The following is an 11,309-nucleotide window of genomic DNA, read 5'->3' as shown; positions in this document are numbered from 1 at the left end:
CATATTATCCAGTATTCTTTTTGTAACTTGTCACTAGCATATAATAAGCATGAATTTCAGACATTTATTTACACGCTGTATAATTTAGTATGATATCAGCCGTTGGCAGTATTGGGGGTTGTACATAAAGGAAGGTGTTGGTCTGATCTCGACCACACTGTATATGTATAGAGTGTACGAAAAAAATAAACATTTTTATTCTATATTTTAAATATTGTAATTTTTAAACTTTTTCTTAAATAAAGTACAAATTATATGCTTATCGAAATCTATGTTTTTTATATTTTTTATATAAGTTAAATGTAATTAACGATACATAAGTTCTTCTTTCAACCCAAAATGTATGACGGTAAAGCAAAAATAAAATTCAGATAGAAAAACAATTAAACCACGTTAATTCACACAGTAAAAAATTTTATTTAAAAAATTTATAAAACGTTTATTTAAACGTACAGACGACTAGTTTCGCTTCTATTCAGAAGCATCTTCAGGTCTGGTCTGGTTTCTCTTTCCGTGCGTTAGATTACGACTACGTCGGCCCCCCTCCCTCGTCTAATTTGTCGTTTCCACCCCCATACCAAAGTTCAGTCAAATAGCTGGCAGGGCCATTGTCTTTATTTAATGATGTTTTTTGTGTTCTTTTTTTATTAATATGGAGCGATTCCCTAAGGTTTAATTTTAAGTAATGGTCTACTACGGTGATAGACTTTGCTTTTTCAAAAAGTATTTTGTGGTCGCTGTTTTCGTTGATATGTTCGGCTAGCGCAGATGAATCGATTTTTTTATTTTTAATATCATTTTTATGTTCGTTAAATCTAAATCGGAAGTTACGCCTCGACTGTCCCGTGTATGATTTACCGCAAGAGCAAAATATTTCGTAGACACCATGTTTGTCTAGTAGGCTTATCTTGTCTTTCAAGGATCCAAAGATCGTTTGCATTTTGTTGGTGGGTTTAAAAACTGGCTTTATATTATTGTTACTAAAAACGTTTCCAATCCGCTGGCTACGAGAATTAAACGGAAGTATCACGAAATCGGATTTTTTGTAATCGGATTTGAGTTTTGTATTGCGGTTAATTTTGTTTCTGTTTAAAATTCTATCGAAACCTCTATTGAGAGTAGAGCTAGGGAAACCCCTGTTGTCCGCTATGGCTCTGATAAAGTTTATTTCTTTCTCAAGGGAAATGGAATTAGAGCAAACATTTACTGCTCTTGTCAGAAAGGTGTAAAAGGCTGTAAGTTTTTGGTTAGTAGGATGGCACGACTCCCAGTGAGGTGGGATTGATACCGAGAAGGGTTTACGGTACACTGAAGTGTTAATTTGGTTATCAGTTTTTTCAATAAGGACATCTAAGAAGGGGATGGAGTTATTAGATTCGATTTCTAATGTGAATTTAATGTTATGGTCTATAGAATTAAGGAATTGTAAGAAACTGGTTAAATTCTCGTTTGTATATGACCATTTGCACAGTATGTCGTCGACATAGCGTTTCCAAAAACAAATGGTGAATGGGGATGTGTTAATAATCTGGGATTCCAACTTATTCATATAAAGATCACAGAGGAGCGGAGACAGGGGGCTGCCCATGCCAAGACCTGATTTCTGGGTATAGATTTTATCATTAAATTTAAAAAATGGGTTTCTGGTGCACAGGGTAACTAAGTCTATAATATCCTCAAGTTCTAAAGGGTTGAACTTTGCTTTTAAAAGGCGCTGGCGTAATTCGGCTATGGCTCCGTCTACTGGGACTTTCGTAAACATACTAACTACATCGAAAGACACCAGTAGGTCGTTGGGTTCTAAAGCTAAATTATTAATCTCATTCATTAGATGTTTAGTGTCTCTCAAGGTGTGTGGGTGTTCTTTACATAAGAAAAATAGTTTTTTAGAAAGGAATTTAGCTATTCTGTGAGTCGATGAGCCCATACTATCGACTATGGGCCTGAATTTAAGAGGGGTTTTATGTATTTTGGGCAACGCATACATTCTTGGAGTTATGAAGTTACTTGGGATGAGAGATTTTTTCAGTTTATCTTCTAATGTTAGGCAGTTTTTCACTGTTGCTTTAACCCGCGTGTGGAAAGTTCTAGTAGGGTCGCGTTTTGTTAATTCGTACGTGTATGGGCTCATCGACTCACAGAATAGCTAAATTCCTTTCTAAAAAACTATTTTTCTTATGTAAAGAACACCCACACACCTTGAGAGACACTAAACATCTAATGAATGAGATTAATAATTTAGCTTTAGAACCCAACGACCTACTGGTGTCTTTCGATGTAGTTAGTATGTTTACGAAAGTCCCAGTAGACGGAGCCATAGCCGAATTACGCCAGCGCCTTTTAAAAGCAAAGTTCAACCCTTTAGAACTTGAGGATATTATAGACTTAGTTACCCTGTGCACCAGAAACCCATTTTTTAAATTTAATGATAAAATCTATACCCAGAAATCAGGTCTTGGCATGGGCAGCCCCCTGTCTCCGCTCCTCTGTGATCTTTATATGAATAAGTTGGAATCCCAGATTATTAACACATCCCCATTCACCATTTGTTTTTGGAAACGCTATGTCGACGACATACTGTGCAAATGGTCATATACAAACGAGAATTTAACCACTTTCTTACAATTCCTTAATTCTATAGACCATAACATTAAATTCACATTAGAAATCGAATCTAATAACTCCATCCCCTTCTTAGATGTCCTTATTGAAAAAACTGATAACCAATTTAACACTTCAGTGTACCGTAAACCCTTCTCGGTATCAATCCCACCTCACTGGGAGTCGTGCCATCCTACTAACCAAAAACTTACAGCCTTTTACACCTTTCTGACAAGAGCAGTAAATGTTTGCTCTAATTCCATTTCCCTTGAGAAAGAAATAAACTTTATCAGAGCCATAGCGGACAACAGGGGTTTCCCTAGCTCTACTCTCAATAGAGGTTTCGATAGAATTTTAAACAGAAACAAAATTAACCGCAATACAAAACTCAAATCCGATTACAAAAAATCCGATTTCGTGATACTTCCGTTTAATTCTCGTAGCCAGCGGATTGGAAACTTTTTTAGTAACAATAATATAAAGCCAGTTTTTAAACCCACCAACAAAATGCAAACGATCTTTGGATCCTTGAAAGACAAGATAAGCCTACTAGACAAACATGGTGTCTACGAAATATTTTGCTCTTGCGGTAAATCATACACGGGACAATCGAGGCGTAACTTCCGATTTAGATTTAACGAACATAAAAATGATATTAAAAATAAAAAAATCGATTCATCTGCGCTAGCCGAACATATCAACGAAAACAGCGACCACAAAATACTTTTTGAAAAAGCAAAGTCTATCACCGTAGTAGACCATTACTTAAAATTAAACCTTAGGGAATCGCTCCATATTAATAAAAAAAGAACACAAAAAACATCATTAAATAAAGACAATGGCCCTGCCAGCTATTTGACTGAACTTTGGTATGGGGGTGGAAACGACAAATTAGACGAGGGAGGGGGGCCGACGTAGTCGTAATCTAACGCACGGAAAGAGAAACCAGACCAGACCTGAAGATGCTTCTGAATAGAAGCGAAACTAGTCGTCTGTACGTTTAAATAAACGTTTTATAAATTTTTTAAATAAAATTTTTTACTGTGTGAATTAACGTGGTTTAATTAGTTTTCTATCTGTATTAACACACACAAGTGCCATCAAATACTCTTCAAAAATAAAATTATTCAAATTTTAATTACAATAAGACTGAAGTGACAGTTATTATAAAAAAAACGTCTTGGTTTGGACCAAGGCCGTAAAAACAAACGATATGTGTGAGGTTTATCATTTGACTGAAGTTTCAGATATTGCAATTATTTTAGTTATTTTTATCCATTTAATCCTTAATCAATATTAAACTCAATCAACTGATTTTACTGTTAATCGATCCATTCCCTCTAAATTAATTGAAAAAATTACATATCTACGCTTTTTCAAGAACAATTACATTTTCCGAAAACATTTTATCATGAAATTAATTATTTTGAAGGGATTTCGTGTCGTTGCTCACTAACTTGTAAGCACCTTGACGGACATAGTTTTAATTGTTGCTGGCTTAACAAATTTTCAAGTTTGCACCAAAAAAGTTTAAATCTGTAGCAAGTTTCTGAGAAGACAAATGTTAGAGAAAATATGATAAGGAATAGTGCTGGGCGGATCCGAAAACTAGTAATCGAGTAATCGATTACTTCTTAAAGTAGTCGGCATTATTCGGTATTCGGATCTCTATGAGCCCTTGACGATTACTTTCAACGATTACTTTTTTTTCAGATCCAACTCCAACAACTCCTAGTTCGGATCCATAGTTCCGAAGTAGGATCTTTATTGAATACTTTTCGGAATAAGTTTCGGATCTTTTTAAAGTAATCGTAGTCGGACTCGGGTCCCGCATACTGGGGGGGATATATTTTTTCTTTCAGAGTAGAGGCAGAGGGCCGATGCCGTCTTGCCGACTCATTGCTTTGGCACTCGCTAGTCGCCACCAGGCAGGCCGGGAGGGGAAGGCACTCTTACCCTTCCCTTTACTTTGGTCCTACTGACTACGTCGTATTGTTGAAATATAAAGGGAAAGTTTCATGAAGAAAATTGTTGTTTCTTTGGTTTTCGCTCTACTCGGTTTATCACACAGAAATTATTATTATTAAAAATATATTTCACTTCAGTTTTGCTTTATTCTCAAGTTATAGACAAATATTCCGCAAATTTTTCTCATGTTTATCATGTTTCTATTTAGTTTCAAAAGTAATAAAAATATGTTTTTCTCATGGTCGAAAACTCGAAATTATTGTGTTATTTTTTGTCATGGCTAGTGAAAGTAGTTCAGATTCTCTACTAAATGTCCTTCTGAGTGATGAAATAACCGTTGGAAACAAAAGCAGTGATGTTTGGAAGTATTTCCAAAACACCGGGGAAAATAAAGCCCAATGCAACGTTTGTTCAAAACAATATTCATTTAAAAGTGGAACGACATCAAATTTGAAAAAACATTTGGAAAAAATCCATAAAATTCAAATTGTGTTGAAGAAATGCGCTTCGAGTACGAAAAGAAATTTGGAGTGTTCAGCTTCGACATCAACCGGAAGCGAGACCGATTCTCCTCAATTCAAATCACCCAATTTACAACCAACTGTTTCAAGCTTGTTTACCAACCAGATAAAAGCTATTCATCTCTCTGCTGAAATGATCAAAAATTTAGATGAATGTATCATAAGAATGGTGTGTCAGGATTACCAACCGATCAGTATTGTTGAAAACGATGGTTTTCTTCAATTATTAAAAGAGGCGGCCCCTGGCTACAAAGTGCCAACGAGAAAACATTTAAGTAACACGTTAATCCCAAACAAGTTGAAACACGTTTCCGTAAAAGTGCGAAATGATATTGATGCGGCTCTTGCCTTTGGCTTGACTACCGACGGGTGGACGTCCAGGGCGACAGATAATTACATGAGTATTACCTGTCATTACGTAGATAAAAATTTTAATCTACAACGCGCTACTCTTGCTGCTAAAAAGATAACAGACCACTCAGCTAAAGGCCTCGCCAATGTGTTAGACCAAGAGATGACAGATTGGAAAATCAAAGACCGAGTTAAATCAATTACAACGGACCATGCCAGTGATATACATGCAGCGGTAACAAAAGAGCTTAAAATGAAATGGCATGGATGCTTCGCCCATAAGCTCAATTTGGTAGTCAGAGATGTCATCAAAGATGAAGAAATAAAAAACATGAAGAATACAGTGAAAGCTATCGTAAGTCACTTTAGACGAAGCGTAAAATCTGCAGATCGATTAGTGGTTACGCAAAAGCAATTGGAACTACCTCAGCACAAACTTATAAATGACACTGAAACAAGATGGAATTCCACGTTGGACATGTTTGACCGTTTTCTTGAACAAAAGGCAGCTCTTAGAGCGACAGCGGAGTCCTTGAATTTAAATTTGAACTTCCCGTCTGCTGCCGAAGTGAAAGCCAATGAAGAACTGGTTGACATTTTAAAACCGTTCAAAGAGGCCACCACCATCATGTATAGCCAAAAATACCCAAGATCTTCCCACATTATTTATGTTTCGGGTGTGTTACTCAAAAGAGTCGGAAATCGCATAAACAATCGGGAAGCTTCCGAATTCTCAAAACGCGTTTGCAAAACATTGTTGAGTCAAATGGAGAAAAGACAATTTCGCAACTTCGGACGGGAATCTCAGTTTGCACTTGCAACCCTTGTAGACCCAAAGATGAAAAAGAACGGATTTTCAGATGAGGATTCAGCGAATCAGGCTGAAAAATGGCTTTTGGACGCGACTGGCCACGTTGCAGAGGAAGAAGCAAGACGTAGAGCCGAGACGCGTAAACTACATAGCGTCGATGAAGAAACCGGAGCAAGTTCAAGCACAATGGATATTGATGTCCATACCAAGCCTGGCTCTCTATGGGAGGACTTGGAGATGAAAAGAGGCATATCACTTCTGAGTTGTCCAGCACCACCATCTCCAAGGTATCCGCAAACGCGGAAGTAAAAAGATTCCTTCAAGAACCTACTATTCCCCACTATCACGACAGTATGCAATGGTGGAGAGAAAACCAACACTCTTATCCGAATATTGCCAAAGTAGCTAAAAAGGTTCTACCAGTAATGGCAACCAGTGTTCCTTCAGAGCAACTTTTTTCAAAAATTTGTCAAATTGTGGCTGATCGTAGAAGCTCCTTAAAGGACTCCAAAGTTTCAATGCTCGCATTTCTAACTTCAAACATTCATTTTTTTTAGAGTTTTAAATTTAAAATGTGTATTGCAACTTTTCCTTCATACTCTATTTCTTGGCCATGCCGCATGGTCACATGACGGCATCATGGCATAGTGTAGACAAATCTCATTGGAACTACACCTTTAAAAACATTTTCTACTCAGTTAAATATTTTTGTCGAAACTTGAAATAAAATTTATTTTGTAAAGTTGGAAGTTTGAATTATTTGTCATGAAATTTGTTTCAGCGCCAAAGATTGTGTTTAGTTTAAATTTAACTTGCATTTTAATAATATCTCTGGTATTATACGGGTTACGTAAATTTCAAAAGTAGGTGTCGCCTTAAACTGTCTAGTAATCGTTAAAAGTAATCGGTAATCGATTACTGTACTTAGTAATCGTAATCGGTAATCGGATCTTTCCAAGTTATCGAATCCGCCCAGCACTATTGTAGGGCCTCTCTCTCTCTTTTTTGCTCTATGTTCCAAAAACAGCCATAGTTTTCAAAAAACCAAATTCTAAAGTAAAGTTTAAAGAGATAGTTATCACGTTTAAAATGTGCTGGGAATAAGAAAACTAGCAGAGCAAAGCCGAGAAAGCGGGAAATACGTTAAAATTATCCACGTCGTAAAATATTTTCATGTTATAAGAACTTGCGAATAATTTAACCTGTATATATATATATATATTATTATAATTCAAACCATTCTCATCCACTTTGAATTAAACAATATGTCTTCTCAACCATCCTCATGAATTTTCCGTCAAAATATTATTCCCACAATATTATTTTCAGAGCATTTCTCAACATCCAATTCTCAAGCGTCCAAACATTAATTACCGAACGTCAAATAAGTTCCGTTACACCTGTATTTTGGTCATGCCACCTATTTTGCTCCTTAAACTTACTCGAAGTATATTCTTGAAACACTGTCCATCATCCAATACCGCGGCTCGTCCAACTTTTAATAGCGATTCAACAGATAACGCCGTCTGCCGTAAAATATCCGTCAAAAGAATTATCCCCAAATATCCACCCACTCTATTAGCAACTAGAAAATTATAAAAAATCATTAAACATATCCAAATCTCTAAATATTTAGACGTTTTCAAACCGCCACCAACAACCCTCCATTTCTGAAGAATGAGTCTAATTCATAATTTCTCATTTCTCATCCCGTACAAAAATTTTAAGCTGTAATTCATCTGCATACGCGCTTTTTTATCGCTACCACGCTGTAATATGTATACATTAAGGCTACATTTTCTGCAGGTCGAAAAACGCGCAAATTTCACAGCAATTCCAGAACTGCAAATTGTCTGCCGTTTCTACATTTTCTGTTTATTAACTGTTAATTGTCTGTACTGGCAGAAATATGCAGCGCGATTCTGCAAACACGATGCAAAAGCAGAATTCCAGCTGCCAATTTAAAACTTCAATTTGACCATTTTTATGGACATGATACAGGTCTGCAAAACTTATGGAAAAGTAGAAATACCGGATGCTAGTTTAATACTGTAATTTGACTACATTTATAGACATGTTACAAGTCTGAAAACGTGATGGAAAAGTAGAAATCCAGCTGCCTATTTAAAACTGTAATTTGACCATTTTTATGGACATGTTACAGGTCTGCAAAAGTGATGGAAAAGTTGAGATCTAGCGTAAAATTTAAAGCAGTTCTAAATTAGCAGCTGGATTTCTACATTTCCATCACTTTTGCAGACCTGTAAATTGTCTATAAAAACGGACAAATTACAGTTTTAAACTAGCAGCTGGTATTTCTACTTTTGCATAGCGTTTGCAGAATTGCGCTACATATTTCTGCCAGGCTAGACAGTTAACAGTTAACAAACAGATGTAAAAACGGTAGTCAATTTGCAGTTCTAGAAATGCTGTCAATTTTTCCCGTTTTTTGAGCTGCAGAAAATGTAGCCTTAATGTATACATATTACAGCGTGGTAGCGATAAAAAAGTGTGTATGCAGATGAATTACAGCTTAATATTTTTGTAAGGGATGAGTACAAGTTGGGAATCCAAAATAAACCCCTCCAAGTCGAGACGCAATTTAGAGGCTATTTTTAAATATTTAAATAAATATATTTGATATTTTTTAATTTAATCGTCATTAATTTACCTTAATTCTAGTTAAATCGTTTTAAGAAACTTTATACCTAAAATCATTTTAAACATAGCTATTGTTGATGTTTGAACTCAAGCGTAAGCCTCTTTAGCAATTTTTGGAAAGTTGGTATATAAGGCGACTGATTAACATTGATAAATTAGAAAACACGCAATCGCGTGAATCTTTGGTGGAAGCCTTGCCATTTGGAAGCTATCGTTTCTCGTAGCCTTAGGCGATCGTCGCATACACCTCAACCCTAACGACGATAGTGGAGTAGAAACCAATGTATATCTCTTCGAACACGCTTGCTCCGATTTGTCAACTGCGAACGCGGTGATAGGCACACAAAAAGACAGGTACAGTGTTATACCTCTCGGTGACGACATCGTCACTCGGAGAGGTAAAAATTTATTAATTTTACAAATTGAAAATTTCACCACTACAAAGTATCTGAAACGCGCCTGAAATGACCCTGCAAAGTATCTGAAACGCGCCTGCAATGACCCTGCAAAGTACCTGAAACGCGCCTGCCATGGTCTTGCAAAGTATCTGAAACGCGCCTGCCATGGTCCTGCAAAGTATCTGATACGAGCCTCCAATTATCCTAAAAATATCTGAAAAGCACCTGCAATTATCCTACAAAGTATCTGAAACGCGCCTGTAATTATCCTACAAAGTATATGAAAAGCGCCTGCAATGATCCTACAAAGTATCTGAAAAGCACCTGCCATTATCCTTAAAAAGCATCTGAAACGCGCCTGCAATTATCCTACAAAGTATCAGAAACGCGCCTGCAATGATCCTGAAAAGTATCTGAAACGCGCCTGCAATGACCCTGCAAAGTATCTGAAACGCGCCTGCAATGACCCTGCAAAGTATCTGAAACGCGCCTGCAATGATCCTGCAAAGTATCTGAAACGCGCCTGCAATGACCCTGCAAAGTATCTGAAACGCGCCTGCAATGACCCTGCAAAGTATCTGAAACGCGCCTGCAATGACCCTGAAAAGTATCTGAAACGCGCCTGCAATGACCCTGCAAAGTATCTGAAACGCGCCTGCAATGACCCTGCAAAGTATCTGAAACGCGCCTGCAATGACCCTGCAAAGTATCTGAAACGCGCTTGCAATGACCCTGCATAGTATCTGAAACGCGCCTGCAATGACCCTGCAAAGTATCTGATACGAGCCTCCAATTATCCTAAAAATATCTGAAAAGCACCTGCAATTATCCTACAAAGTATCTGAAACGCGCCTGTAATTATCCTACAAAGTATATGAAAAGCGCCTGCAATGATCGTACAAAGTATCTGAAAAGCACCTGCCATTATCCTAAAAAGCATCTGAAACGCGCCTGCAATGATCCTGAAAATTATCTGAAACGCGCCTGCAATTTTCCTAAAAATATCTGAAAAGCACCTGCAATTATCCTACAATGTATCTGAAACGAGCCTGTAATTATTGTACAAAGTATCTGAAACGCGCCTGCAATGATCCTGAAAAGTATCTGAAACGCGCCTGGAATTTTTCTACAAAGTATATGAAACGCGCCTGCAATTATCCTACAAAGTATCTGAAACGCGCCTGCAATTATCCTACAAAGCATCTGAAACGCGCCTGCAATGATCCTGAAAATTATCTGAAACGCGCCTCCAATTATCCTAAAAATATCTGAAAAGCACCTGCAATTATCCTACAAAGTATCTTAAACGCGCCTGTAATTATCCTACAAAGTATATGAAAAGCGCCTGCAATGATCCTACAAAGTATCTGAAAAGCACCTGCCATTATCCTAAAAAGCATCTGAAACGCGCCTGTAATGATCCTGAAAATTATCTGAAACGCGCCTACAATTTTCCTAAAAATATCTGAAAAGCACCTGCAATTATCCAACAAAGTTTCTGAATCGCGCCTGTAATTATCCTACAAAGTATCTGAAATGCGCCTGCAATGACCGTGCAAAGTATCTGAAACGCGCCTGCAATGACCCTGCATAGTATCTGAAACGCGCCTGCAATGACCCTGCAAAGTATCTGAAACGCGCCTGCCATGGTCCTGCAAAGTATCTGATACGAGCCTCCAATTATCCTAAAATATCTGAAAAGCACCTGCAATTATCCTACAAAGTATCTGAAACGCGCCTGTAATTATCCTACAAAGTATATGAAAAGCGCCTGCAATGATCCTACAAAGTATCTGAAAAGCACCTGCCATTATCCTTAAAAAGCATCTGAAACGCGCCTGCAATTATCCTACAAAGTATCTGAAACGCGCCTGCAATGATCCTGAAAAGTATCTGAAACGCGCCTGCAATGACCCTGCAAAGTATCTGAAACGCGCCTGCAATGACCCTGCAAAGTATCTGAAACGCGCCTGCAATGACCCTGCAAAGTATCTGAAA

General features: G+C 37.4%; 3 protein-coding genes across 3 annotated transcripts; 2 read left to right on the top strand and 1 right to left on the bottom strand.

Moving 5' to 3' along the window:
- Positions 1 to 529: 529 nt before the first annotated feature.
- On the bottom strand, positions 530 to 2,131 carry LOC149644981 (uncharacterized). Its single transcript, XM_089850386.1, has one exon. The coding sequence runs from the start codon at positions 2,129 to 2,131 to the stop codon at positions 530 to 532; it is 1,602 nt and encodes a 533-aa protein (XP_089706512.1).
- Positions 2,132 to 2,220: 89 nt separating this feature from the next.
- Positions 2,221 to 4,349, top strand: LOC149644980 (uncharacterized). Its single transcript, XM_089850384.1, has 2 exons — positions 2,221 to 3,190; positions 4,315 to 4,349. Exons 1-2 carry the CDS (start codon positions 2,221 to 2,223, stop codon positions 4,347 to 4,349), a joined length of 1,005 nt encoding a protein of 334 aa, XP_089706510.1.
- Positions 4,350 to 4,845: 496 nt separating this feature from the next.
- On the top strand, positions 4,846 to 6,561 carry LOC149644979 (E3 SUMO-protein ligase ZBED1-like). Its single transcript, XM_089850383.1, has one exon. It carries the CDS (start codon positions 4,846 to 4,848, stop codon positions 6,559 to 6,561), a length of 1,716 nt encoding a protein of 571 aa, XP_089706509.1.
- Positions 6,562 to 11,309: the final 4,748 nt, after the last annotated feature.

The sequence above is a fragment of the Phalangium opilio genome, unplaced genomic scaffold, assembly GCF_054372755.1.
Source record: "Phalangium opilio isolate 3A_F unplaced genomic scaffold, DU_Popi_V2 ptg000090l_1, whole genome shotgun sequence".
NCBI lineage: Eukaryota > Metazoa > Arthropoda > Arachnida > Opiliones > Phalangiidae > Phalangium > Phalangium opilio.
This window is presented reverse-complemented; position numbering and strand designations above follow the sequence as displayed.

Bases quoted from the DNA above. Each gene is read 5' to 3' on its own strand.
- LOC149644981 (XM_089850386.1), bottom strand. From the start codon at position 2,131: ATGAGCCCATACACGTACGAATTAACAAAACGCGACCCTACTAGAACT.
- LOC149644980 (XM_089850384.1), top strand. From the start codon at position 2,221: ATGAATGAGATTAATAATTTAGCTTTAGAACCCAACGACCTACTGGTG. The intron at 3,191-4,314 runs GTAAATCATACA...CTTTTTTTTCAG, and splicing joins CGAAATATTTTGCTCTTGCG to ATCCAACTCCAACAACTCCT.
- LOC149644979 (XM_089850383.1), top strand. From the start codon at position 4,846: ATGGCTAGTGAAAGTAGTTCAGATTCTCTACTAAATGTCCTTCTGAGT.